The following is a 27,863-nucleotide window of genomic DNA, read 5'->3' as shown; positions in this document are numbered from 1 at the left end:
AAAAATTTAATTTAATTTATTTTTTTATACAGCAGGTTCTTATTAGTTATCTATTTTATACACATTAGTGTATATGTGTTTTGCCTTTTTGACGTAGGTCTCCAGTCACGTCCCATATCCTGTAGCGTTACATGTAAATATAGTCAATGTCCCTCAGCCAGCTGCTGCAGCCATTCAGGTAAGCCCATTTTAAGATCATTTCGTGAAGAAACTCATTAGCTACTCAAGGCACAGTTCTGTTTCTTTCATCCAAACGCTTATTTGCACCTGATCCACTGAAGTTAAAAGAAAAGGGGGCCGTGGAGAGGTGGGCAGAGTTCTGGCCAGCAAGCTACACTTCCAGAGTGAATTAGTGCCAGAATTCTCAGGTTCTCTGATGTTAGAAGTTGAAACAACCCCTCCGTCAGCATCTCCTCTAGCCTCAGGTTTCACATCCCTCCCTTATGTCTGGGATAACATTCAGAGATTTCTACAGTGGCCAGATTCCGTTGGCGTTTGTTCCACGCCAGGGCTCTTTGGGTTCTGTGTGGTCCCTCGTGAACCTCGGGCCACGACCATTGTATTTACACTTTCCCACCAGATCTTTTTTTTTTTTTCTCCTGTAACTTTTAATTTCAGAGACACTATAACGATGAAGACCCTGAGAAAGAAAAGCGAATAAAGGAGCTAGAGTTGCTTCTAATGTCGACTGAGAATGAACTCAAAGGACAGCAGGCAGTCCCAGTAAGACGTCACCGCCTACTTGATCTGGGTGGGGGATAATGCTTGACCCCAGTGCTCTTCTGTATCTTTTCCCTTATCTTCTAAATATCACGCTAATCAGGACTCTGTATATCCACTAACAATGTTTAAACACTAGAGGTTGCTTGTAATAAAATGCAGTTGGTATCACAATGTGTGTTGACTAAGTTGGAAGTAGTCCTTTGGTGTTGCCATAGAAACTCAATATCCATTTGTGATTCTCATCCTTGATTTTTTTTTCTTCAGAAGGACTGTAATCAATTCAAAGACTAGCAGAGAAAAAATGAAAATTTGCAATTTCTTTTTTTTTTTTTTAACAAAGCTGTGTATCTGTCAGGTGCCTGTTCATTCGATTTTTTCTTTTTCTATTATTTTTTAAGCTAGATTTTCATACTTTATCATTTCAAACATGATTTGATGTATGTCCAGTATATACATGTAAAAAAGATATATATTAAATCTTTCCATAAGCAACATAAATGACTCTTTTGTTTGCACGCACAAAAGCTGTGTGGACCATTACTGAATTTTGACATCTTTTCTAGTGATTGGGCAGCAAACTGGGAAAGCAGCTTGCACTTTGTAAAGTATGTAATTAACCAACAAAGAGAATAAAAGATGTGATACCCAGTAGGTATTCTGAGGAGTAGATTTCTTTTTGGTTAAATAATAAAATGATTATGTGCATATGATAGTTCGACCACTTTTTAACTTTAGTTAATGTTTTGCAATTTCTCCTGTTGCGTGGTCATGCTGAAAGGAGACTTCTGTTAATTTGCTCTTCTGCTTTCCTAACCACGTTGATTTGGCAGCCCTTCACTGCATCAGTGCAATCTGTAGCATTAAAAAAGGAGTAGAAGCCACAAGAATATATGCACATAAAAGCAACTCTAACTCTTGAATCCTCCAGCCTTTTTGTAGGTTAGAATGAGAATAGCCCACTTCTTAATTTGCAGCAAACATTTATGATCCTACTGGAAATTATGTCAAAGTAGATTTTTAAGACATTCCATCTGAGAGTTGTACTTTGTAACATAATCCCTCTATTTGCAGCTTTAACAAAATGATGACAGTGAAGGTAATCCTATAGATGACAGGCTATACCATTATTAAAAAGCAGGGTCTTGCATTGATAAAAGGAAACATCTTGACAACTGTCTCATAGGCGCAAGTTTTGGATGATGCAATGACTTTTATCTTTCCTCTAACAGCATCTGATACCTTGTGCAACTTCATTGCTAAGTTCCTTCTCCCTTTTTCCCCCCCGCTTTTTCTTTATTCCCCCACCCCCTCCTTAGACACAGAACCACACATGCAGCTACCCTGGGTGGCACAGCACCACCATTGCCGACCACACCAGACCTCATGGAGACAGTGCACCTGTTTCCTGTTTGGAAGACCACCACTCCACTCCATCTCTGCCGGTGGATCCTGGTTCCCTACCTGAAGAAAGCGCCTCTCCAGCCAGATGCATGATCGTCCACCAAGGCACCATTCTGGACAATGTTAAGAACCTCTTAGAATTTGCAGAAACACTTCAATTTATAGATTCTGTAAGTAGAATTTTTAAGGCAAGTTAATGTTTTTGGAAGGGGAATTAGGAAACTCCTCAAATTGTTGCCATTTTCTATGGCGAATATCGTGTTACTAGCATATGTTACCGTAAACGTATGACTTTAGTTTCTGTGTATATATCTTTTCAATATCTGATTTCTTAGGCTACCCAGATAAAAAGGTAGCTTTTCACATATTTCCTTCAAAATGCATATTTTTTAAAATAGTAAAGTTAATGACCTATAAGTAGAGCTTGAGTGATAGGAATGATATTTGGATTATTTTAAACTTTTCTTTTTGTACTTTGTTTACTCCTTTGTGTTTCCCTAAAATTGTGCTTTGCTTTTGGATAGCACATTAAGAATTATGTTCACTCGGAGCTTAAAGCCATCTTTCAATATATTTGAAGTGGTAATATGTTCATTGGTTGGCGCATGGCTTTCTCCACAAAACATTGATTACCAGTCCCAACTGGTTCACTGAGACAAACCATCTCTGGTGAAACAAACTTGAATTCAGTATCACAAAAGCAGACACTCAGTTAATTTCCTTTGTTTCCCAGTTGGTTAAAAAGCATTTACTGCATCCCCCATCAGACAGAGGATGAACATTGCCAAAATGTGCTATCAAAAAGGTCTTCTTTTTGCTTTGAACTGCATGCAAGTGATAGAGTACCAGGAGGTCCCTGCAGCACCAGGGTAGGGCCAGCCTTGAGGCAGCATGGGAGACGCACCATGCAGAGTACCAGAACAACTGTTCATCCCGAAGCTGTTTCTTAGGAGGTCAAGCAAGCAGGCCAGGTGTTTTCTTTGCATTCAGCATCTCTTTCTCAGTGCTGTGTTTCAGGTGATGGCACACATCATGCACACACTGTCTCAAAGTTCCGCGCCTCCCACGTTGTTTCAGGATCCTTCATCGTGGGGTGATCTCAGCAGTTTTGAATTCTTTGAAGAAGCAGCTTTTTCACCTAGCCAACACCACGCAGGCAAAGCCCTCCAGCTTCAGCAAAGAGAGGGCAATGTGAATAGACCTGCAGGAGAGCCTAGCACGAGGGCGAACAAACGCAAGTTGAGTGAGGGTTCACTTGACCTGCCCAAGCCCTTCCCTCCTGTGAGGCCCAGCACAATTCCACGGGTCATCCTTCGAAAAAAGCTGGGCCAGGCCAGCCCCATAGCCACTGGACACTCTAGTTCCTTGATATTTGCTGACGTCAGCAGTTCAACTCCCAAGCGTTCCCCTGTCAAAAGCCTACCTTTCTCCCCCTCGCAGGTAGAGCACAATTTCTGCACAGCTGTTACTAATTTTCAACAGACACCTGAACCTTAATAATCTAGAAACTAATCCTTTGGAACAAATGACTCATGACTGTTGTCTTCACTGATTTCATTCCGTTGTTGCCTCTGGCTGTTGCTAAGTCATACCGCCTCCCAGAGTGTAGGCTGTCTGTAGACTGATGATTTTGTCCTAATTCTCTCTCTGCCTTTTTGGTGATTCTAAAGAGAGTTAGTTGCCTGGGATGTGCTTTTATTTCCTTCAACACTAGAGTTTAACATTTCTATTTCTTCCTCTTTTCCCATCCCTTTAAAAACTTTAACAGATTTTCTGCCTCTTTGTTCACTTATTGCTATGTGATTCACTGACCCAGGGGAGGAGGGAACCAAATTATGTTTAGATCACATTTGAGCTGCAACTAGAAAATTTAAAGGTTCCAGTCCATCTTTAAGTGAAAAAGTTTTGGGAGAAAATGAGGAAAAAATGCTTAAGAAAAATAACGTATGTTTTAATTTCATTTTCTCAACATTGGCTCTTCTGAGTCGTGCCATAATATTTTTTGGCAGTTTTTGCCAATGAATGTTCTTATTTCGTACAGCTTTTTTAAGGCATGGAAATTAGAATTTTTGTCAAAGACTTGTGGTCCTTAATTATGAAAATAATTGAAGCTAAAGGATAATTTGGCTCTTTAAAACATTTTTCCAATTATGCCTGTTGAGTCTGTTTTAAGAACAACTTAGGTATGAGCAAATGATATGCCCACTAAAGAAAGATCTTATTTTTTGCTTGTATTTTCCAAACTCTGTTCTAAAGTATATTAGTTCTACAAGACTTTAATGATGTTCCAGAAAAGCATCTAAATATATAGGTATATAAGTTTGGGAAACACTGAATCAAACAAAATTAAAATGGTTTCTTTACTGCAGGACCTCTCAAAGTTTTTAATTTACGGATATGCATTGTGAATTTCCAGGAGGAGATTACAATATGTGTGTTTCCCAAATTTGTTTTACCTTGGAACCATTTGAGGAACACCTATTACTTTCCCAGAACATCAGTGTTCTGAGAGATACAGCTTAAATTATTCAAGAATTTTCCACATAATGTCAACTTTATATAATAATGGTTCATAGATCATTACAGAGAAAAAACAAAGTATGAAAGAAAAAAATGATTACTTTCCAAAAAAAATCACTTTAACACCTTTAATGTTAATAAGAAGCGCATCTCATTCTCTTTAATGACAAGTGTCACTTATTGAGAATGTTTTCTTAGGATTTTGCAAGTTTTTCAGCATTGACTCTAGATTTTATTTTTTGGAAATCATACTCCAAATCTTGGGTGCTGAATTGAAATAAAACACTATGTGCTTGTTAACATCATTGTTATCTCATATAATGGGTCAGTAAAACATACCTACTTGTTAACAACATGTGATTTTTAAATTGGGCTGAGTAAAGGATCACTGTTTAATTTAAGTATTTTTTCTTTCTTCCCATATTTAGTTCTTAAACACTTCCAATAACCATGAAAACTTAGACTTGGAAATGCCTTCTTTAACTTCCACCCCTCTCAATGGTCACAAATTGACTGTTACAACACCATTTCATAGAGACCAGACTGTGAAAACTCAAAAGGAAAATACTATGTAAGTCCTTGTTTCAAGAAAAAAATTATTTATTTTATTTACTTATATTTAATTAATAGAATATAATCCCCAAATGTCTGATCTATTTATATATGTAATTTTACTGATCCACTTTTATATACATAGTCATGTGTATTTCCACATTGAATATGTCTGTCCTGGGCATGTTAGAACTACCTAGAGGTAGAAGGTGGGAGAATAAACTAAATTACCTTTTGTAGTTCATTTCAAAATTTCCTATATATGCAAAGGTAATTTTAAAATAACTTTTCCATTCAGTTTTTCTGTTTGTTCAGTAAGTCCTTTTCTTCTTCACCAAAAACAAGCTTTTTCAGCCTCCTTTCCTCTTTGATTATAAACTTCAGAATGAGTATGGTTCTTTACTTAGTTCATATTTTTTTAATCTTATTTTTTCTTTTTGAAATTTATCTATAGATAGGACCTCTTTTGCCATCCCCAGGAAAATTATATGATTAGAAGCCAAGGAGTGATTAAGTAGTCATTTGTAGTCAATAAAGCCTTAACTAATTCAAAGAAATGGGAGAGAACATCAATAAGAATTATAAGAAACCTTTTAAAAAAGCAATTTTATTGTTTCCAATATAAAATACACTTTAAAAGGTTAACATATGTTTTCTGTTGTGGGTAGATAAGAGATAATGAATAGATAAAACTGATTTTTAAATGACATCAGATCTTCACAATACTTACGGTCATTATAAAGGCTTAGGGGTACTTCATGTGTTTTCAGAATGATTAAAGAAAGATGAGAAATATTTTAATGCTCTTAGTTTTGGGGTATGATATTTTGAAATATGTGATGTACATATTATCTTTTCCTTAACAATACATATATGATTCATGAGCATACCCTATTCCATATCAATGAGTTTATTGTATTCAGTAGAAAAATATTAAATTTAATAGATAGAGAAATGTAAGAGACATATGTTCTTTTATACTTAACCAACACTTGTTTTCCTTTTAAAGTTTCAGAACTCCAGCTATCAAAAGGTCAATCCTAGAAAGCTCTCCGAGAACTCCTACACCATTCAAACATGCACTCGCAGCTCAAGAAATTAAATATGGTCCCCTGAAGATGCTAGTAAGTTCTCACAAAGTTCTTGGGGTTTAATTGGTTTATTAGCACAGACAGAAATTTTCCTCTGATGCAAATGTACCCAATCATCCCTTCAGCCTCAGACACCATCTCATCTAGTAGAAGACCTACAAGATGTGATTAAACAGGAATCTGATGAATCTGGAATTGTTGCTGAGTTTCACGAAAATGGACCACCTTTACTGAAGAAGATCAAACAAGAGGTAAACACGAGATCCTTTGGAAGGAACAACCCTGCTGTTTTTGTCCCTTGTGGGGCAGCTTGATGTGTCTGGGGGAGGGGGGAGGCACTGTGTAACAGCACCACTTTTCATAAAAGATTTTCATATAAGATGCAGTTACAAGGTACTGCCAAGCTGTAGGCATGCGATCTTGCATTTGGGAAGCCGAGCCACTTCTATTTCCTTCCTGTTTGAACAGAAAACATGTGAGAGAGTATAAAGGAAATAGAAGGAAGCAGTTTTGTACTGTACTTTTTAAAATCACTGATATATAGATGGATGGATGACTGGTTGATACATAGATATTTAATTTTTGGACATCATGGAAAATTGAAACTAATTAAATTAATAGTATCTATTTTTTTGGTAAGTCTTTTTGATTTTATTCATTCTAATGAGTGTGACATTGTATCTCATTGTAGTTTTTTTTTTTAAATAGATCTTTATTGGAGTATAATTGCTTCACAATACTGTGTTAGTTTCTGTTATACAGCAAAGTGAATCAGCCATATGCATACATATGTCCCCACATCCCCTCCCTCTTGAGCCTCCCTCCCATCCTCCCTATCCCACCCCTCTAGGTCATCCCAAAGCATTGACCTGATCTCCCTGTGCTATGCTGCTGCTTCCCACTAGCTAACTGTTTTACATTGGTGTCAAGAAGCATTTCCAACAGGTTTGATACACTGCCTCTTGAATTTATTTTCACATAAGGATAAGTGGTTGAGAGATTGGCCATAGATTTACTTTTTCTTCAGCCTTACTGAGATATAATTGACAAATAAAATTACAAGGTATTTAAAGTGTACAATGTGATGTTTTGATATATGTGTACCTTATGAAAGGATTCTCCCCCATGGAGTTAATTAACACATCCATCTCCTCACATATTTACCTTTTTTTCCAGTGAGAACATTCAAGTTCTACTCTCTTAGCAAATTTCAGTTATACAATACAGTGTTATCAACTACAGTCACCGTATTATACATTAGATCCCCAGACCTTATTCATCTTACAGAAGTTTACTCTTGAGTTTAACAGTTTCATGGGAAGTTCTAGCTCTAGAAACAACAAAGCACTTCCTGTTTGCTTTTAGGTGGAATCTCCAACTGATAAAGCAGGAAACTTCTTCTGCTCAGACCACTGGGAAGGGGAGAGTCTGAACACTCAGCTGTTCTCACAGGCATCGCCTGTGGCAGATGTGCCAGTAAGTACACACCCACGTTATGAGGTGTTGGTGGCTCACAGAATTCTGTGTGTGGCATGTGGGACCACTGTGGTTTTGGCATTTAGTGCATCATACTTCTAAATATTCTCTCACATGCTTATTTTCTTATGATTATTAATGTTGAATATAAAGTGAGATTTTCTACATGTGTTGGAAATAGACTCTGTTCCATTGCAGACTTGTTTATTTTCTTATGATCTGAGAGTCCTTGCCACTTAAAAAATCTGCTGCATGTATATACACATTTCCATGAAAACAGAATGTTAAGTTTTACATTTTCTTTTAACTTACTTATTTGTCTTCTAAAGGTAGTATAGGTTTCCCCTACTATCTGAAAGTAGAGCATTCCTATGATACCTTTAGTAGGCCAAAATGACATAAAGCAAAGCAGCAGTTTACCTTGGGACATATCTTGCTAACAGGTGCAAAAAATAAATAAAATTTTTTTTAAAAAAAAGACAAATGTAACAAATAGAAGCAGACTCACAGATACAGAGAACAAACTAGTGGCTGCCAGAGGGGAGAGGGGTGGGGAGAGGGACGAAATAGGTGAACTGGATTAAGAGGTACGGACTCCCAGTTATAAAGTAAATGTCACAGGGATGTAATGTATAGCACAGATAAGATAGTATTTTTTAATAACTGTGTATGATGTGTAATCTATAAAAATATCAACTAACCATGGTGTACACCTGAAACTAATATAATATTTTAAATAACTATACTTCAATAAAAAGTGAATAAAAATAACAAAATTGAGATAAAGCACAGATGCTCACACAATTCAAAACTATGGGGCTTGATGCCGAGATGCTGAGTGTAGTGCCTGGGGAAGGAGCTTGGTGGGGCCACTCTAACCGCTCAGGGTGTGTGCTGCCTCTGTAACAGGTGGCTGCAAAAGAAAAGCAAAAATTCTCTTAGGATTTCTTTTGGTTAGCAGTTAGCGAAAATATTAGGTACTGATGTAGGACTTTCGTAAAAGCAAGGTGGTGTGAAGTGAACCTTTGAATAGCAGGGGATACCTGTATTTCCTCCTTGCTAAGTTGTCTCCTGTTTGGTTTTATGTAGCATCTAGCATACTGCTAATCATAGTGTCTATAGTAAATTCCCTTTATTATACCCGATATTGCATTGCTTTGGTTACCACCATTTTTTAAATAGACTTCATTTTTCAGAGCAGTCTTAGGTTAACAGCAAAGTTGAGCAAAAGGTACAGAGATTTCCCATATATCCCCTGGCCTCACACAGGCACAGCCTCCCGATCATCAACACACCCACCAGAGGGGTATATTTGTTACAACTAGTGAGCCTACATTGATACATCATCACCCTAAGCCCAGAGTTTATGTTAGGGTTCACTCTTGGTGTTATTCGTTCCATGGATTTGGACAAATTTGTACTGACATTTATCCACCATTATAGTATCGTGCAGAGTAGTTTCACTGCCCTAAAAGTCCTCTGTGTTCTGCTGCTATTCATCCCTCCAACTTCTGGCAACCACTGATCTTTTTACTGTCTCTAGTTTTGCCTCTTCTGGAATATTATAGAGTTGGAATCATACAGCGTGTAGCTTTTTCCAACTAGCTTCTTTCACTTAGTAACACGCTCTTAAATTTCTTCTGTGTCTTTTCGTGGCTTGGTAGTTTTGTTTTGTTTTGTTTTGTTTTGCCCTTGGTTAACCATCGATTTTAAAGTTTGTAACTTGTGAATGGTTGCCCTTTCCTCTTATGAAGAATCAGAGCTAATAGCAATTGCTAATATTTATTCAGTGTGTACTAAGTGGTGAGTAATAGTCTAAGAGCTTTAGATGCATTAACTCATCTAATCCTCACAAGGTTGGTAACGTTATCATCTCCATTACACCAGGGGGGAAACTGAGGCACTGGGAGGCTTAGTCACTTACTCAAGATTGTATAGCTTATAAGTGGCGGTTCTGGGTTAGAACTTTAGTCTAGTTCTAAATTCCATACTTTTCACCATTATACTATACTGCCATTAATCTGTAACTCAAAAATATTTCTTTACCAATATATGAAATAAACAGTTCTGTCACCAGAGTTTAGTAAATTTTTAAAAGCACAAATTTATTAATCCATTTAGCAGATGTATTTTGAGTGACTGCCTCATGCCTAGAACTGTGTGGGACCCTGAGGCTTTTTGTTTTAGTGATGTTTGCCACAGTGGGATTAGGGTTAGTACATAGTGGAGTTCTCACTTTAGCTCATTGGGAAGAGAATTTCTGGCAGATACCTGCATTTTTTTCCTGCCAATGTGTGTCAACTCATAGTAATCTACTCTCTAAAGTGTTAGAATTGTGTCGGCTCTCCTATTATCCAACCTCATTTAAATTTCATATTATTCTCTTTCCCTTTAGAATATTCTTACAAGTTCCGTTTTAATGACACCAGTGTCAGAAGATGAAGACAAAGTTCTCAAAGCATTTACAGTACCTAAAAACAGGTCCCTGGCGAGTCCCTTGCAGGTAATTATTATTCCAACGTTGGTATCTTAAAAGCCATTCACTAAAAAACTTTTTTTTTTTAAAAAAAGAAAAACATTTTAGACATAGAAGAGTGATGCTTTTAAACAACTCCCAATGTCTAAAAAACTCCTAAAATTCCTTGTTGCCACTCATATGAGACTCGCGGGAAATTTTTTATTAGAGGAGGCTCCCAAAGCCTGATGAAGTGAAACATTTCTTACTGTGACTGAGACTAAGATTGTTAATTACACATGTGTCACTATCTCCTTCTTCTGCTTTTAAAGGTTTTATAAAAAATTGGTATAGTTTAATTTTAGTTTCAAAATTTTTTATGTTTTCTGCTCCCTCACTAAGCCATCCAAGCTCAGACCCTGTTTAGATTTTCAATGAAGTTTGAAATTAGATAGCTAGAAAAGAATTACAACATATTTGACTATCAGAATGTAAAAGTCAACTGTCAGTGTTATGTGGCTAATCTGTAGTTGAACATCTGCTCCCGGGTTTTAATATCAAAAGAGATTTCCCTTTTTTGAAGGAGGTGTGTGTTGATGAAATACAACAAATTCCAAATTAATCCCAAGCCAAATGTAAATAAGAATGCAAATTTGTTCCCTTACATTATTTAAAGCAGTTCCCAACATTCAATAGCCCGATACCCAGCCACCTGCTGAGCTCGCTACACCGAGGGAAAAGCCATAGACCCTGCAGCATGTAGAGAACCTGGAGTAGGAAGTGGAAAGTCACAGTTGTGCTGTGACGGAAAGGCACTGTTTTAGGCAGTGTGATTTGAAAGAGTGTCCTGTTCCTGGAAGGGCTTTCCCATCACAGCAGTAAGGCCTTCTCTCTCCAAACTGTGAGACTCTTAAGACTACCCCCTTTAAAGCATTTGTGATATTTAGCATTATTTTTAAGAAATACAGATACAGCTGGAAGGGCTGTAGGCACACTTTGTGTCTTAATTCCATCAGATTGCTCTCCTTGTGGCTTCTATCTGATCCAACTGCTTTGATGAAAGGTGACTGTTGACTGGAGTGTGGGCTAGGGAAAGTCTGTCCTTGTAGGGAATCTGGAGTCTTTCCTGAGTCAATCAGGCTTGGGTAGCCATGTGAAGGAGACTCAGAATATGGCAAAGAACTGGAAGATGAGGAAAAGAACAGAAGGGGGACATAAGGGGGACAAAGAAAGGGGGTTAGAAGGATGTTAAGGCAAAGGTCAGCCACTTCAAAATTTTACCTAGAGCTGATCCTAGATCCAGAATGAAAATGCTTTTTTTTGTTTTTATTTCCTTCTTCCTCCCTGAATTATTTGGCCCTAGGTTTCCAGAGCATAGAATTTGACTAGTGCTATTAGTGCATTAATTAAACTAGGTTGAGTTTTATGTATATTTTGTAACCTAGGCTAGGATCTGACCTATATTTATCATAGTATAAAAAAAGTGCATTCTAAGTGGCAAAGTGCAACATATATATATATTTAGGGACAGTTATCATTATGTAGGTTGAAAACCCCTGGTTCTTTCCCTAAAACTAAATCCTAAAGCTTTTGGCCTAACCAAATAGTGTTTAGCAAAACCTAAATCTAAACCTTTACGCAGATATAAATAAAATATATCCAGCCAAACATGGTACAGATATAAAATATATATTACATAAAATTTGGCAAGAGTGTCAGATTTCTAAAAAATCGGCTGTCTAATTTTTACCTTGAAAATTTTAATGACACTAATTAAAAAAATAATCAGTATGGAACTTTATTATCAGCATATTTATATTTTATTTGATGGAAATATTACTTATCTTTGAAACTCAGTATTAAGTAATAGCTCTATTTTTTTTTAATTTATTTAATTTATTTATTTTTGGCTGCACTGGGTCTCCGTTGCTGCGCGCGGGCTTTCTCTAGTTGCGACGAGTGGGGGCTACTCTTCGTTGCGGTGCGCGGGCTTCTCATTGTGGTGGCTTCTCTTGTTGTGGAGCATGGGCTCTAGGCACGCGGGCTTCAGTAGTTGTGGCATGCGGCCTCAATTGTTGTGGCTCGCGGGCTCTAGAGCACAGGCTCAGTAGTTGTGGCTCACGGGCCTAGTTGCTCTGCAGCATGTGGGATCTTCCCAGACCAGGGCTTGAACCCGTGTCCCCTGCATTGGGGGCAGATTCTTAACCACTGCACCCCAGGGAAGTCTAGTAGCTCTATTTTTATTAATTAGTATTTTCTAGTATATCAGTGAGTCGTATGTGGCACTCTACAGATTCTGATATTGTATATTGAGATTAAGCCACCTATGTACATCACATGGTGAAGGTAACATTTGTCGGCTCCACTAAACTAAATAATTGAGACCTATAAGTTGATTTTGGAGTCAATGCTTCTATCTACATTATATGGTTTTAGTGATTTACACCGCTCAAATATATTTTAATAACCTGCTATAATAGATAACTAATTCATTTTAAGAATGAATGAGTGAATGGCATGCACCATGTATCTCCTTCATTTTGTGTCATGGAAACCTAGCTTCTCGTACCATAGAAATATGTGATTTCTAAAATGTTTCAAACTTTTGTGATAAATTTCAGAAAATGCGTCAGGTAATTCTAAATATTTAAGCATATATTGCCTATATTTCATATAACCCTGACTCAATATTTATGTAGGTTTTTAAGCAATTTGGTAATTTTTTATTAAAACCATTATGCTTTATCATATATTTCCATTGATAATTCAATTTGACCTAATTAGGCAGATTTCTCATGAACAGTATTGTTGAACATATTGTGCACTTGTTAAATGATCTAGCTATTCAACTTGAGTACTTTATATAACCTAGAAATTTTGTCATTTGTACTTACAATAAATCAAATGTTAAATGGGATTTTAACCAAATAATCTAGACATTTTTGTTAGAGTGCATTTAATTAAAACAACTAAATGTGACTCCTAAAATATTTTAAATTTCCAATACTTCTAAAATGTAAAATGTCATTTGTATAATACAGTTGATTGTCTATCCATCTAGTTGACTAAATAAATTTACTTAGGTACAAGAAAAGTTTATTGAAGACTACACTAACTGTACAATTCTGTGTTCTGTCATTTCAGTGGTAATGATCCTTAGCTTAATTATAGCTGTAACACTTTAGACAGAGTAGTTATTATTTTGAGGCCCCAAATATTGGGGCTTTATAGTTCAGCTTCTAATGCACATATAAATGCATGTGCTTACACATGAATACGTGTAATAGTTACATTTCCTTCCTCTCTTCTTGGAACCAGCCATTTCCCTAAGGTGCTGTGATCCTTTTAGTGGGAAATGGTGTGTAGAGACCAAACTCAGGGTGCTAAGTATGCCCATTTTTTATGCAGGTTGTCATTGAGAAGCAAAGAATTTTAATAACTCAGAGCTTTCCATATAACCCCTAGTCCATAAGCTATAATGTTTAGAGGCTATTATAAGCCATTATGCATAATGTTATATTTGTTTTTGAAATTATTTATGCTTGATCTTTTTTTAAGAGGAATTTGCAGCAGCTGCATAATAGTGTAATAGTTGGATTTCTTCTTCTTTTTTTTAGTTGCCTTAACTTTAATTGTAAAAACAAACAGGGACTCTTATAATAAAAATGTTCTGAGACATTTTTGATATTTGTGTCTTTCATGTAGCTCAGAATATGTGAGATTTTCGGACCATTGTGCTGTTTTCCTCACGTTGTATGGTAGTAGAGAATGGAGTCTAGAAGCTTGTACACAAATGAGGAAATAGACATTCAGCCTAGAAAGCTTGCAGTTTGGGGCAGGACAGGCAGATTCACTGTGGAACACTACTGGATTCTGCTGTTCAAAAGTTACCCTGAAAGAGCCCGAGGCAGACACACACACATACACACACACACAGCTCCCTCAGCAAGGAGAAAAGAACTGCCTGTTTTTCTCAATGTGCTTTCAATTTGCTTTACATTTTGAAATAAATACATTATGCCAGTAAACATTTCCTAAGGTAGACATTTTCATTGGTAGATCTGAAACTGTACTTAAGTTATAAGCCTCTGAACTTCTGTATTTTTCTCTTAAATTATAATTTCCTTTTATTCCTGTTTAAAACCCAAATGTAAAAGATGTGTTCATATGCTTTTTACTCACTCACTTTCCTCTTTTTTGTAACCACAGAATGACAGCCTTAAATTTTAATTTCCTGACTTGGCTTGTCCTAGCCTTACTTTTTTAAAGCAGTGAGTTTAATTTAAGTAAATTCCTCAAGCCATTAATACTTAAACACATTTGCACAGCATCAAAGAATCTTACAATATTATTGCAAGCAGTTGAAGCTCACTTCTTCAGTTCCATGTGCTTTGGATTGCTTTTTGCATGATCAGCATTGCTAAGGAGTGTAATAAGCTAGCATGCAGGCAACAGGCACCTGGGTTCCAGTCTAGACATCACCAGTTTCTAACTGCATGTTTTTAATTCATTAACTTCTTCAGATGAAAATGCTCTCATTTTAAATTGGGGACTATAGTATTTCCTCCACTTATCATACAAGGTTTCTATGAAGAGCAAATGGATATAATATTACTTTCAAAATGGCAGCACACTTGCCAATGTACATTGGTGGTACCTATTTTTAGGCAGAGGGTATGCACTGTCTCTGTCCTTAGAAACATAGGCAAGGAGGCCTCACCAACAGCCAGGTCCATTTGCACTCTGGTGTATTATTTCCTCTCACATGCTCTTTCTCATTCCTTGTTCCACTCTGGCAGAACTGTGTCAGTGGGTCACCAAAAGAGATTGCTGATTCAACTGATTCCTGAAATAAAGGTAGTCAGATCTCTTTGGTGTTATGGAGATGAAACAACTGATTTACGGGTCTTCTCTATTTTTCTGCTGCTTGTGTTGGCATGTCAACTGACATAGAAACAGTCCATCTCCATGTGACATAGATCTTTCCAGGCATTTCTTAGTGTGCTGTTGTTGACCTACTCCCCTAGATACCTCTGTATCCATTTGGTTCTCCCTTGGGTCACTTTTTTCCACTTGCCCTGGCAAGATTTCACATAGCTGTCAGTAATATTTCAGTGATCTGCTTTCAATATATCTTATATAATAAGCAAGTTTACCATGTACAGTTTTTGGGGTGAACTGAGAAAGGCTAAATGAGTGGGGAAGGCAAGTTGAGCTCAAATTCAGAGTGCTCTACCCTACAGAGTACACGACCTGGATTTTTTTGTTTGGTTGGGTTTGGTAAACACTGTGATATTGAATCTTCCTTGGGCCAACAAAGATAGAATTGCTTTAGAGCAATTTAGCACTTATCTTAATCTCAATAGTTGAAAACCAATATGTGACTAAGGAAAGAGTTATTCTTCCAAAAAATTGTGACATCTGAGGCTATGTGATTAAAACTGTTGGGAAGTCTATCAACATGTAAGATGAAAAGAACCCTAGAGACATTGGGGACAAACTCCAAATTTGGGAAAAGTCCATCCCTATTAGCGATTGTTAACTTAGACCTGGGTGGGATGTGGAGGCACTGGTGGATGGGACACCCTCCATCACCATCTGGACCTTTGACCCGCTAACTTTTAGGTCTCTTTTCTATGAAAAGTTAGCAACTCTGAAGTTGGGAGCATTTAATTGTTTTGTGCAGACATAGGGAAGCATTTATGCATGGGAAAAGTTTGATAACCATTAACCTTACCTTAGCCACACTTCGTCTCAGGTTTATTCTTGACTTTCAAGATACAGCTAAAGATTTCAACATTATCTCTTAGATAACTAATACATTTTAAAAGATGCCCCACTGGGAAGGAATTCTGACTTTTAGAATTTTAGTCCAGAGTAAGTCTTTTCTTCAGATAGGTTAAATGGAATTATCAAATAATTCTTAGTCTTTTAGACACCATTTATATCTGCTTATTATTTTAAAAACTGAAACAGAAAAACGTAATACCATCTTATAAGTTGTTTTGGTTTTGCAAAATCATTTTTTTATGACTTCATGCAAGTTTCTTATGAGGTCTGTGAATTGTAAAGCACATACCCTGCCAAGGCTATTGACATCAGCAGCTATTGTGTGAAGCTGCTCTATGAATATAACAACAATGGCAGTTCTTGTTCAGCATGATGAAAAAACCATTCATATTCTAAGTGAAAATGTGGAGATGATAATTTAATTCTGACAGAAAACCACCTGTGGACATGGTCTTGTCTCGTTTTTTTTTCTTCTGTTTTCTGGAAAGGATCTGAGTATTTATTTAAAGTGCTTCAGCAGGATATCCCAGTTAGACCTCGGACAGTCCGTTTTCAGTTCACTTCTGCCCAGGGGCAATTAAAGGTAAATTATGGGATACGTAAGATAACTCGCGGGCAAGAGGAGGAGGATGTGCGCGGTAGGATTATTGATGTTGAAATGAATTAGGGTAGAGTGACATGTCTGCAACAGCACCATGGGTTAGTCATTTAACAAGAATTCATGTGCAGAAATCTGTAATTCTTACTAATTCTTTAGTGTAAATGAAACTAACATTTAAGGAGAGGGAATGAGGAAGCACAAGGATCTACATGACAGTATTAAAAAACATCCTTCTAGCACGAAGACGTTTAATCCTCCTTTGTCAGAACTATTCCATCAGCTTGAAAAGTTGGCCCAGGGCCCCAGGGCTTCAAGGTAAGGAGGGAGAAAGAAATAGCAGGAGGAGGCAGCTGCCCTTTTGGCTGGTGGACCTCAGCATTTCCTTTCTTACCCGAGTATTCGGGTAGGTATGTGTCTGCTCTGACCAGTATTTCCATTCATGGTTGTAAGAAGTGCTTGCTTTGTACTCTCACGGTGCGGAAAAGGAGCTGCCCACTCACGTTCGCCTTTTTGTTCTGCACTCAGTGGTTCTTGCACACAGTGGCTACTGTGTCTTGGTGTCTGTCTACACTGGGAGGTTCAGGTGTTCCAAGTCGTCTTGCCCTCCCTCAACTCTGAGCTTCAGGGCTTAGGTGCCCCTGAAATGCTCTGCTTTCTGAAATTCGGATAGTTAGTCAATTTGATTTATTTCTTCATAAATTTCATTTTGACTTGGGGGAAGCTGACTGTTTGAAAAGTGTTTTCAAAGTACTAACTAAAAATATATGGTACCTTCTTTATATTGATCTTGTTTTAAATATCTGGTCCTGGAGGAAGAGCCAAACATGAATAAAGTGATGAGCCATCTGGGAGATCCAACAAGAACACAGTCAAAGTCCAAGCTGAAAATATACTAAGCCGATAACTGTGTTAGATTCTCTTGAACAGACATTGGGAATTCCGAATTAAGTACTATGTTGTCAAGGATCAGAACCTGACTTTTACCAAGAAGCATTGTAAAAGCAAGCATGAGATTCTTTTAATATAGGATTTTAAGATACTTAATTTACTTTAATATAGAAAATTAATTCTATGTTAATTGAAGCACAGCTAAGTAGAAAAATTCTTAACCAGAGAAATACAGAAACAATCCTTTCTTCCTTGCTCCTCACTTTTATCTCCCTTTTCACCTACATTCTCCTTTCCCCTTCATTTGTTTGTATGTATTCTTTTGAAATATGTATTTTTGGGTTTTGTGTGTATCTTTATGTTATTTTTTGCTTACATATATTAGCATATTAAGATATTTTATTCTGCATCTTCTTTAGTCACTTGCTTTTAAGATCCATGTACTTTGTTCTGTGTACATCATTGATTCTAAGCCCTGCATAGTACTCATGATGGACAGCCATCATCTTTAACTATTCACTCTCAAATGGTAGTTAGTATATGTCCTATTGTTATTGTATGTCACATTGTCATATGTTAGGATGTCACATTGTTATTATATGTCACATTGTCATATATGTTCTATGTGTGTCACTACACATACAAGCTCAAAATTACAATGATAACGTTAAATTTTATTTTGTTAATTGGATTCCTTGTGTCAATTAGGTGTTTCAGTGCTGCACTGAAAAATGTTAGCAACAACATGTAAGCAGTCAACTAAAGTAAAATATGAGATTTGGATGGGCAGATAACACACCAAAGAAATATGTATATGTAATCCACTTCCTTCAAACTAGAGAAATATCATTTATTCAGAACTGTATCAAAGAATGCTTAAACTACTCTGGTGATTTTACTTAGGAAAACATTAAATGTGACTCAATGGCAGAAGTCAGCCCAGAACGCCTTGTCATCTTTGTCCTGCCATTTTTGTGATTCACAGTTCTGGGAAAATATTATGATAATCAATCTTGCCTATGTAGTATTTCAAGTTATGTATTGAGCCTCTGAGCCTTGAGAGTAAATATATGTAAACTTGGATGGTGCCTTTACATTGGCAGTGAGATGGCATGACAGATTGGGCAGAAACTGGGTAATCTACTTTGTGTCCTGTGAAAGTTTACAAGTTAGAAACATGGCACTGTAAACCTTATGTCACTGAAAATTTATTCCAGACCCTAGGCAAGGAAGCCCCATCACCATACAAATACCACGTTCATTCAGAATTATCTTACCTATTTGCTAAAAGTCTGATGACTTTGACACCTCATCTAAGCACTTCTTCCTGCATTCCAAGGCCCTGCTGACAGGACCCTACAATTTCCCACTGATAAGAACTCTAATGGAAGCAGCAAGTTAGAGCCCGGATTCACATTTCTACTTCATCACTTCTTAGCTGGGTGACTTTAAGGACGTTGCCTCAGCTCTCTCTTCTTTTAAAATTGCCTGCTCTGTAAAACAGGTGTAATGAGCCATACTTATGCCACTGGTGTTTTGTATGAGAATTAAATGAGATGATACATGTAAAATACTTAGAAGCGTGAGTGGTGCGTAGTAAGCACTTGTTAAATGTTGTCATTTAATCCATTGTGTCCCTTCCTCTCTGTCTCCCAATCCCTCCCATAAGCAATGTACAAACTGCAGCTTCCTGACTCTTTCATGTTATTTTTCCACCTGGGTTACCCTCTTTACCAATTGTCTATCTAAACCCTGCCTATTCATGCCCTTTGCCTAGAGCATTGCCCTGGCTGCTCCTTGGTGTCCCGTCTCCTCCTCATCTGGCCGTGGGACCACAAACCTTTCATCTGCCTGTCCACTCCACCAGTTTCACATGTGTTCATTTTTTCTCTTAAAGGACAGCAGAGGCCTTTCTTTTCTTATTCTTCTTTTGCCCATGAAAAACATCCCTCTTAGATATCAATACTAGGAATAGTTGTGCTTTTTAAAACCACTGATTTAGTTTTGAGCTCACAGACAGCAAATCTTATATCTGCTTGTGTTTCTGTTTCCTTCTTTGCATTGACTGCTAGAGAGCTCAGAGCCATGTTTGGAGTTTACATCTTACTGGTGCATTATAGTTCATGGCAAGTGTTTTGAATACAAATCTCACCTCATCTTCATATTATTTATTTTTTCCACATTTCTCTGTGACCCTGCCTTGTCCACTTTTTAAACTCTCTTTGCTTATATTTATTTTGTAAGCATCTTAAATCCTTTTGGGAAATAAGTAGGGCACAAATAGTACATATTTTGGTTTGAAGCAACATGGAGGGAAGGCAGGAGCCAGGGCTCGCAGAAGACAGACACAGGTTCAAAAGCATTACACGACTTACCCATAGAGTGGCCTTGGGCAAGTTATCCTTACTTTCTGAGTCTCCATTTCCTGCCCAGTTTAAGAGAGAATGAACCTCCCACCCAGGTTAGTTGTGCTGTGTAAATGAGATCATGTGTGTGAAGGATCCAGATGCTGCCCATGAGATATTAGTTCCATCCTGTATCTTCTGCATCTTCCAATGTATCTTTAAAAAGTAAGCTATCCAAGTAAACCGATATTTCTTAATTAATTGGTATTTAATTGATAAATATCCATTTTAATTGCTAAATTTAAGTTTTCATAACTCAACTTAATCAATTTAATTGATTAAAAAGATATACTATGTTTAGTAGGTGTTGATCAATTCCAGCACCTACAAGAGCTTCTTTGCTGGGTGGCTCAAGCACTCACCAGTTTGCTTAATGAGTAAATGCCCACAGCTCACCTTAGGTATCTGGGGGATTAGACTCATTCCTGTCTCCAACTCTGTAAAATCTCCTAATAGACAAAAGGCACTCAAGTGTGAAGATACAGCTGTATCTTATCATACTGCTTGGAGTGGGTTTTCTCTCTTCGCGATAAACAATTTCTGATAATTAATATCACTTAAGAATGCTGGATTCCTGGTTGTCAGAGGGAAGATTTTATCTGACAAAGGCTCCCTGGTGTCTACTACTTGCTGTCTGGAGGTCAACATTTTTTTCTGCTGGCCCTGCTGGGACTGGGAATCCATTTGTGGGCTAAAGTGTGTGCTTCCCGGTCTGACCTTGCCGTTGCCTTCTCTCTCCCCATTAGCCTTGTAGCGGTGCCTGGGAAACTACATCCTGTGGGAAGACAGACGATCAGATGACGGCTTCCGGTCAGGCTCGTAAATACGTGAACGCCTTCTCAACCCGGACTCTGGTCATGTGAGACGTTTGCAGACAAGCATTATGGTTTTCAGAACACTTCAAGTTGATTTGGGATATAGCATTCCTCTACATGAAACTTTTCATGAATGGGAGAAGAGCCTATTTTTGTTGTGGTACAACAGTTGAGAGCAGCACCAAGTGCATTTAGGTGGATGAAATCGTATCAGATTTCACCCAACTAAACGAATTTTTTTTTAAAAATTAATAAATAACAGTCTTACCTAAATTATTAGGTCATGAATTGTAGTCAGTTGTTAGTATCTTACTGCAGATTTTTTTTAAAAAAAAAACATAAAGTGATTTATCTGTATTTTAAGAGGATCCAGCAGACCAGTATTTTTTCTGTGATGGGGTTTTTGAAATTTTACACAAAAAGGTACTCCAATATTTCACTTTTCTCAATCACTAAACACAATGCATTACTATAAATGTTGGCTTAACACCATGGAATAAGTAATCAATATTGTAAATGCTCATTTATGGTTAATAACATTGGAGGTACATTTATTGTACTAAACCATTTTATGAGGGTTTTTTTGTTAGCTTGCTTTAAAAATTATTACTGTATGAAATAGTTTTATAAAAAATTATATTTTTATTCAGTAATTTAATTTTGTATATGCCAAATGAAAAAAAATGTGTTTTGCTGCTATGGTCTTAGCCTGTAGACATGCTGCTAGTATCAGAGGGGCAGTAGAGCTTGGGACGGAGAGAAAAGAAACTTGGTGTTAGGTAATTGACTATGCACTAGTATTTCAAACTTTTTTATTTTTTATATATATATATACTTTTTTTCCTTTTGTAATACATTGGAAAACTTGTTTGGGAGATTTTGCATTTGTGGTTGTTTTTTGTCTTTTGTTATTGTTGGTTTATAAGAGCATGCACTGCACTTCTTTCTTGGGAGATCTGTGTTGTTGATGTCCTATGTTTTGTTTTGAGTTCCGCCTGACTGTTCTTTAATTCAGGAGTTATGTGTTTAATCAGCATTCCCCGTGGTCTCTAAGCGTATGGTCTCAGAACTGCCACACAGAACCTGTGTTTGCAGCTGGGGTCGATAGCCAGTTGCTGCCTTAAGAACATTTGGTGCAAGATGGCCGGCACTGAACTTTTGATATGACAGTGTACTTACTGCCTTGTAGTGAAATAAAGCTGTGCCCTTATTTTACTTACTTTTGACTTCTGTCTTACTTTCGACTGTGGACAATAGTCATAATTTTAAGAAAATGGAGTGAAAGCAGAGCACTTTCCTCTGTTAATAATTTGCACACCATCTGAACTTCACTTGAAGAAGCCAAGAATTATAACTTTGGAGAAAGAAGGACAAGCAAACCAAGTTCAGTAGTTCACAAAACAATCATGTGCAGAATGACAGCTGGGAAGAATCTTCCAGAATCTATCATTCAGGGTTCCAGCAGCATTTGAATTGGGATAATGCAAGGAGAGGTCGTTTACAAGGGTACTGATACCACGGATGTGGGCAGTGGGTAGCAGGACCACAAAGGGTAGCACGTGCTCATGGATGCAGGCCTGAAGGACACTGTCACGTGGAAGGGGAGAGTCATGGAAAGCAGGAGCTCTTGAAAGGAGCAGCGACCTTTGGAATTCTCACAGAAAGAGAGCCAAGGGTAATCCCTAACTTTATATTCCCTGCCCCTCCCATCTCTGCCAAGGGTCCTCATTGGCAGAACCAACCAGAAGCTAGAAGGCACAGGAGTACCCGGATGCAAGGCAGCTGATCAGCCTCCTGGGGCAGAGCCAGAGGACATTTCTCCGTTGGGGTAAGGACAGGGCGACCCAGCCGAGGCATCCATTCTGTCCAACTCCCACTGGCTTCCATCTCTCAGCCCAGTGTTCTCCTCACTGTGCTACAATATCCCTTTCACAAAGGTTCCTTACAATTTCCTTTAGTCACTCCTTTCCAACTCAGATTTTGAATTCTCATATGCATGATGCACTTGGTGTTCCTAGAGCCAAGGATTTGTTGCCCTTAATTATTAGTCTTTAAGACCGCTTAGTATTCTTTGATTGTCTTTCTAATAGATAATAACACATCATCTCAGTGTTAGGAAGCTTATTACATTCAAGCACCCGCAGAGTCTTTTCCAGGTGCTAATTCTGCCACTTACTAGGAGCTTGAACTTGAACAAGTCATTAACCTCTCTGAGCCTTTTTTCTCCATCTGTAAAATGAGTTCATTCCTGCAATGCACTTTTGTTAAATAATGCACTATACAAATGTTCGTTATTGTATAAGCTTTCCATAATTAAGTGATGCATGCTGTGTGGTGTGTCAAATGTTCATCTCATCGATAATGTGCATTGCCAATTGCAGAGTTCAACTTAGGGGTCATTGAATATCTATTAAAATAAATTAATGGCAAGAGTGAATTCAGCATTATATAGAACCAAAATATTTACTTTTGCAATAAGCACATAACCTAATAACTAGAGAGTAAACACCTAAACTAATGAAAAGAAGTGTAAATTTAGGTTTTGTGCATAAATACATTAATGTAACACCCATTTCACAAGCATCTCTAAAACCTTTATCTGTCCTGGACATTTTTTTTTTTTTAATAAATTTATTTATTTATTTATTTTTGGCTGTGTTGGGTCTTCGTTTCTGTGCAAGGGCTTTCTCCAGTTGCGGCGAGCGGGGGCCACTCTTCATCACGGTGCGCAGGCCTCTCACTGTCGCGGCCTCTCCCGTTGCGGAGCACAGGCTCCAGACGTGCAGGCTCAGTAGTTGTGGCTCACGGGTTTAGTTGCTCCGCGGCATGTGGGAATCTTCCCAGACCAGGGCTCGAACCCGTGTTCCCTGCATTGGCAGGCAGACTCTTAACCACTGCGCCACCAGGGAAGCCCCATGTCCTGGACATTTTTTTAAATCCTCCTGCTCTCTACCGCAGAGATTCCAGTACTAAAATAAATGGAAACAGCATTACTTGCTACCCAAACAATGGTTGTCCTTTTGAGTCACTATGTGTAAAGTTTGAGTCCACATGTGCACATCTGGAGAATAGGAGAGACACAGAGAATATTCTAAACTGTCTCTCAGCCATTAATAGGGCTGATAATCCAAGGTGAATAAAATGTACAAGGAAGAACTTTTTCTCTTTAGAAATTATACAACATTAGAACTGCAAGGGACCTTTAACAACATGAGGGGCTTCCAATAAGAGGTTCTCCACACTGCTTTATCGAAAGCAAATCAGTTTTGGAGCCCAAACAGTCTTGTTTTAAGTTCAGACTCTGCCCTTTACCAGCTCTGTGACTTGGTAAGAGTTTTACTTAATCTCCCTAAACTTCACTTTACTTATATTGGAGATAAAAATACATCTCAAGGTTGTGGGGTATTGTGAAGATTATATGAGATAGTAAATGCATTCTTGTGTCTTTGTAAAATGTTGTCGGGCTTATTGATGACATAAGTCACTATAATGACTATCGTCAAAGAAAAAGCAGGTCTGTAACCTAGCAACGGAGAAGTGAGTACCACTGAGGCCCACATCCTTGATTGTGTGTTAAATCTACTCTTTGTATTAAAATTAACTTTAGATATAAATTATATCTTTTCAAAATACTCCTAATCATTCAAAATATTCCTAAACATATTTAAATATATGTTTCTCTTTCTTGTACAACTGTATGTGGGAAATACGGGGTATATTTTCCTTAAATGCATGGGTTTCTAATTCGAAAAAGAAAACTATCTAGTAGATAAAATGTGACGGGCAGATCTGTTACACTGTACTTAAAATACTTACAAATTTGGTGCTTATTTTTCTCCTTTAATCTTGCTATTATGAAATAAGGTCTTCCTTATTCATCATTTTTAGAGGGTAAAGGAAAGAAATCAGCTAAAAGGCAAAACCTCTTTTGAGAAATGAAGTGAAATTGTATACAATTATATGTAGTAACTTTGAGAATTATAGTAAGAGGAAGCTGAACTATAAATCTTAGGGAACTTAGCGTTTGGGCAATAAATAGGTTAGAATTCTTTTTAATTAACATTTGACACAAATGTTCTTGATGCTAATGTGGAAACCGGAGAGGCTGATATCTGCCTTATGGACCATGTTTCTCTTATTCAACTAGTATATGTTCACCTACTGTGTGCTAAGTGCTGTGTTTGAAGTTGGGGTTAGAACTCAGAACAACATAGATTAAAAAATCCCAGGACTTTCCTGGTGGTCCAATGGTAAAGAATCTGCCTTACAACGCAGGGGACGTAGGTTCGATCCCTGGTCCGGGAACTGAGATCCCACATGCCCACGGCAACTAAGCTCTGGAACCCGTGCACCACAACTAGAGAGAAGACCGCGCGCCTCAACAAAGATTCCGCGAGCTGCAACTAAAACACAACCCAGCCAAAAATAAATTTAAAAATAAAATAAATAAAAATAAATAATAAATAAATCTAAAAAAAAAAATTCCCTGCCTTCTGTGAGCTTATGTTCTGATGGGAGAGACAGATGCATAAGTGGACAATTATGGTATGTTCGTATAGGGGTAACAGAAACCACTGGAGAGGACCAGATCTAGACTTGGGGGAGCCACACAAGTTTCCATGGAAGAATCTAGCAGGACTGACAGACAAAGCCAAGCTAAAGAGGGGGGCAGCAGGGTGAGGGTAGCACCTGAAGTTTACTGGAGAAAAACACCCAAATATAATGACTTGTCTGACTTTAAATTCATGATGACAAATTGCAAATGGACACTTAGGCAATGGTACTGCCTGGAGATATTCTCTAGTGTATTTTTCTTCCCTCCCTCTGGGCAACCATTTCACACCACTTTCTCTCAGCCCTCTCCATCCCATCTCCATCCAATTCCCAACTGATAACCTTGACTCATACACATCCATGACAAAATATAAGTATTCACTGTCCCACACCAAAGCCACCCACAGACCAGCCTTCCCTCTTGCTGGCTTGGATGAACACTCCTGGCTGCAAACATGGGCTGGCCCTTCCATTTGGCCTCTGCAATCCTTGTATCCTCCAGGCCTCATCCTGCAGATACTATCTTTCTCCTATATGCTAGTGTCTTCCTCTCTCCCAAATCATTCTTATCACATTAACATGGTCTACATCTCCCAGCAGTAAGAAGTAACACTCTCTTTGTCCCATATCACCATCATAAAGCCCCATTTATCTGCTCCTCTTCTCAGCAAAACTGCTTAAGGGATCTTCTATGGTTTTGGTCACCACTTCCTCCTGTTGCGTCCTCCCGCAACCCATGCCACATGAACTTTCATCGCCCCTACTCCATCATGTTCGCCCTCGTCATTGTCACCAGTGGCCTCCATGTTGCCCAATCCGATGGTTACTTCTTAAGCCTCATTTTACTTCACTCATTGGCAGCCTTCAACAGAATCGACACTCCCACTTTTTTGTTGTTTTTTTTTTTGGTCGAGAGCCATGGCATGTGGGACCTTAGTTCCCCGACCAGGGATCGAACCTGCGCGCCCTGCATTGGAAGCACGGAGTCTTAAACACTGGACCACCAGGGAAGTCCCACTCCCACTTTCCTGAACCACTTTCCTCTCTTGTCTCCAGGGTACCCTCTTCTGGTTTTTCCCCTTCCTCACTGGTTTCCTCTGCTTGCTACTCCTTCTCCCTTTGGCCTTGAAGTGGCCCTTTCCACCTTCTCTCTACATCATTCTTTCCAAGGGATTTCAAGACTGCTGTTGCTTTAAGTACCATCTCTATCTTCAGCTCTAACCCTGTTCTGAAAGTCCAGACTCCTGTATCCTATTCCATGTTAACATCTCTCCCTCACCCATAGGTATCTTAAACTTAGTATGAACAAAACAAAACTTGCAATCACTCAATGCTTCTTTTTTTCTCATCTGCAGTAATTAGGCCTAATTTTTAAATTAATTTCTTCATTTCTCAAGCCAAAAATTTAAGTATCATCCTTGATGTCTCACCCCTCTTACACCCAAGGGCTCAGAAAGACCTGACTACCCTACCTTGAAAATATATCTTAATGTGTCCACTTTTCTCCATTGTCAGTAGTGAAATTGTTAGCAATAATACAATACGTGTTAAGTGCTCACTACATGCTGGAGAAGAAGGGAGAAAGAGGGAAGGTTCCCGGCAGAGAGAAGACTGGTGAGATCTGAGAGGTCAGAATGAGGAGAAACCAAAAGGGAAACCTGGGGGAAAGACATGAGGCTGGAGAAGGAAGTCGTATAAATATTCTGCAAGCGTTTGAACTTAGTCCTTAGAGATATGGGGGGGGTCATTGAATGATTTTAGTTCAGGGAAATAAAATGATTAATTTATCCCTGATTTATAGAAATAATTCTGTTCAAATCCCTTTTTTATACATAATATAAACTTAAACCTCATGTTAGCAGGGCCAAATGATTGCAGAGTCTGAATTTTATACCCAGTTAATTGGATTTTACATAGTATATTTCCTACTGCTTCTTAATTTCAAAAGAATATGCTTTAATCCCAGAAAATCTTATTGAAAAATATCCTTTGCACAGGGAGATCAGCTCGGTGCTTTGCGACCACCTAGAGGGGTGGGATGGGGAGGGTGGGAGGGAGGGAGATGCAAGAGGGAAGAGATATGGGAACATATTGTATATGTATAACTGATTCACTTTGTTATAAAGCAGAAGCTAACACACCATTGTAAGGCAATTATACTTCAATAAAGATGTTTAAAAAAAATATCCTTTGATCTGAAGTATATCAAGGCTGTTTTCATATTTTTTCCTATATAAAGTAATTAGTTAAGGAAGAATTGTTTGCATAAAACACTTTTCCCCTTTAAGAGCAGAATATTTTCAACCAATAATTTATCTAAAATCCTCCTTGTTGTTTTCAAACACCACATCTTCAATTGACTTTTTAAAATATGGCATAGTCCTTGATTTGTCTGGTGTTTTGCCCATTAAGGAATCCTGCCAGGATTGCTCTCGAGGGTATCTTCAGCTTACTTTAACATTTCTTTTATTACACTCTTTAATCTAGAACACATTCTTATATTCCAGTGGTTTTCAGACTTTGAGGGCATCAGAAACACACTGAGAACTTACTTAAAATGAAGATTCTTGACCTCACCCACAGGGATCTGAT

General features: G+C 37.9%; 1 protein-coding gene across 5 annotated transcripts in view; it reads left to right on the top strand.

Moving 5' to 3' along the window:
- MYB (MYB proto-oncogene, transcription factor) overlaps positions 1–21,936 on the top strand; it is a 33,759-nt gene extending 11,823 nt beyond the window's left edge. The window contains exons 7-16 of one of the 5 annotated variants that reach the window (XM_036871687.1): positions 98–178; positions 619–714; positions 2,040–2,294; positions 3,202–3,564; positions 5,073–5,215; positions 6,206–6,320; positions 6,413–6,538; positions 7,653–7,763; positions 10,159–10,266; positions 20,649–20,907. In XM_036871687.1, coding sequence (XP_036727582.1) covers positions 98–178; positions 619–714; positions 2,040–2,294; positions 3,202–3,564; positions 5,073–5,215; positions 6,206–6,320; positions 6,413–6,538; positions 7,653–7,763; positions 10,159–10,266; positions 20,649–20,765 — 1,515 coding nt within the window. In that variant the 3' untranslated portion in view covers positions 20,766–20,907. Of the gene's footprint in view, positions 1–97; positions 179–618; positions 724–2,039; positions 2,295–3,201; positions 3,565–5,072; positions 5,216–6,205; positions 6,321–6,412; positions 6,539–7,652; positions 7,764–10,158; positions 10,267–20,648 lie in introns of all 5 variants that reach the window. The other 4 variants (XM_036871689.1, XM_036871686.1, XM_036871690.1 and 1 more) reach the window with 4 other exon arrangements.
- The last annotated feature ends 5,927 nt before the right edge of the window (positions 21,937–27,863 follow it).

The sequence above is a fragment of the Balaenoptera musculus genome, chromosome 12 (genome assembly GCF_009873245.2).
Source record: "Balaenoptera musculus isolate JJ_BM4_2016_0621 chromosome 12, mBalMus1.pri.v3, whole genome shotgun sequence".
NCBI lineage: Eukaryota > Metazoa > Chordata > Mammalia > Artiodactyla > Balaenopteridae > Balaenoptera > Balaenoptera musculus.
The sequence above is the reverse complement of the archived record's forward strand: the minus strand, read 5'-3'. Positions and strand labels throughout refer to the sequence as shown.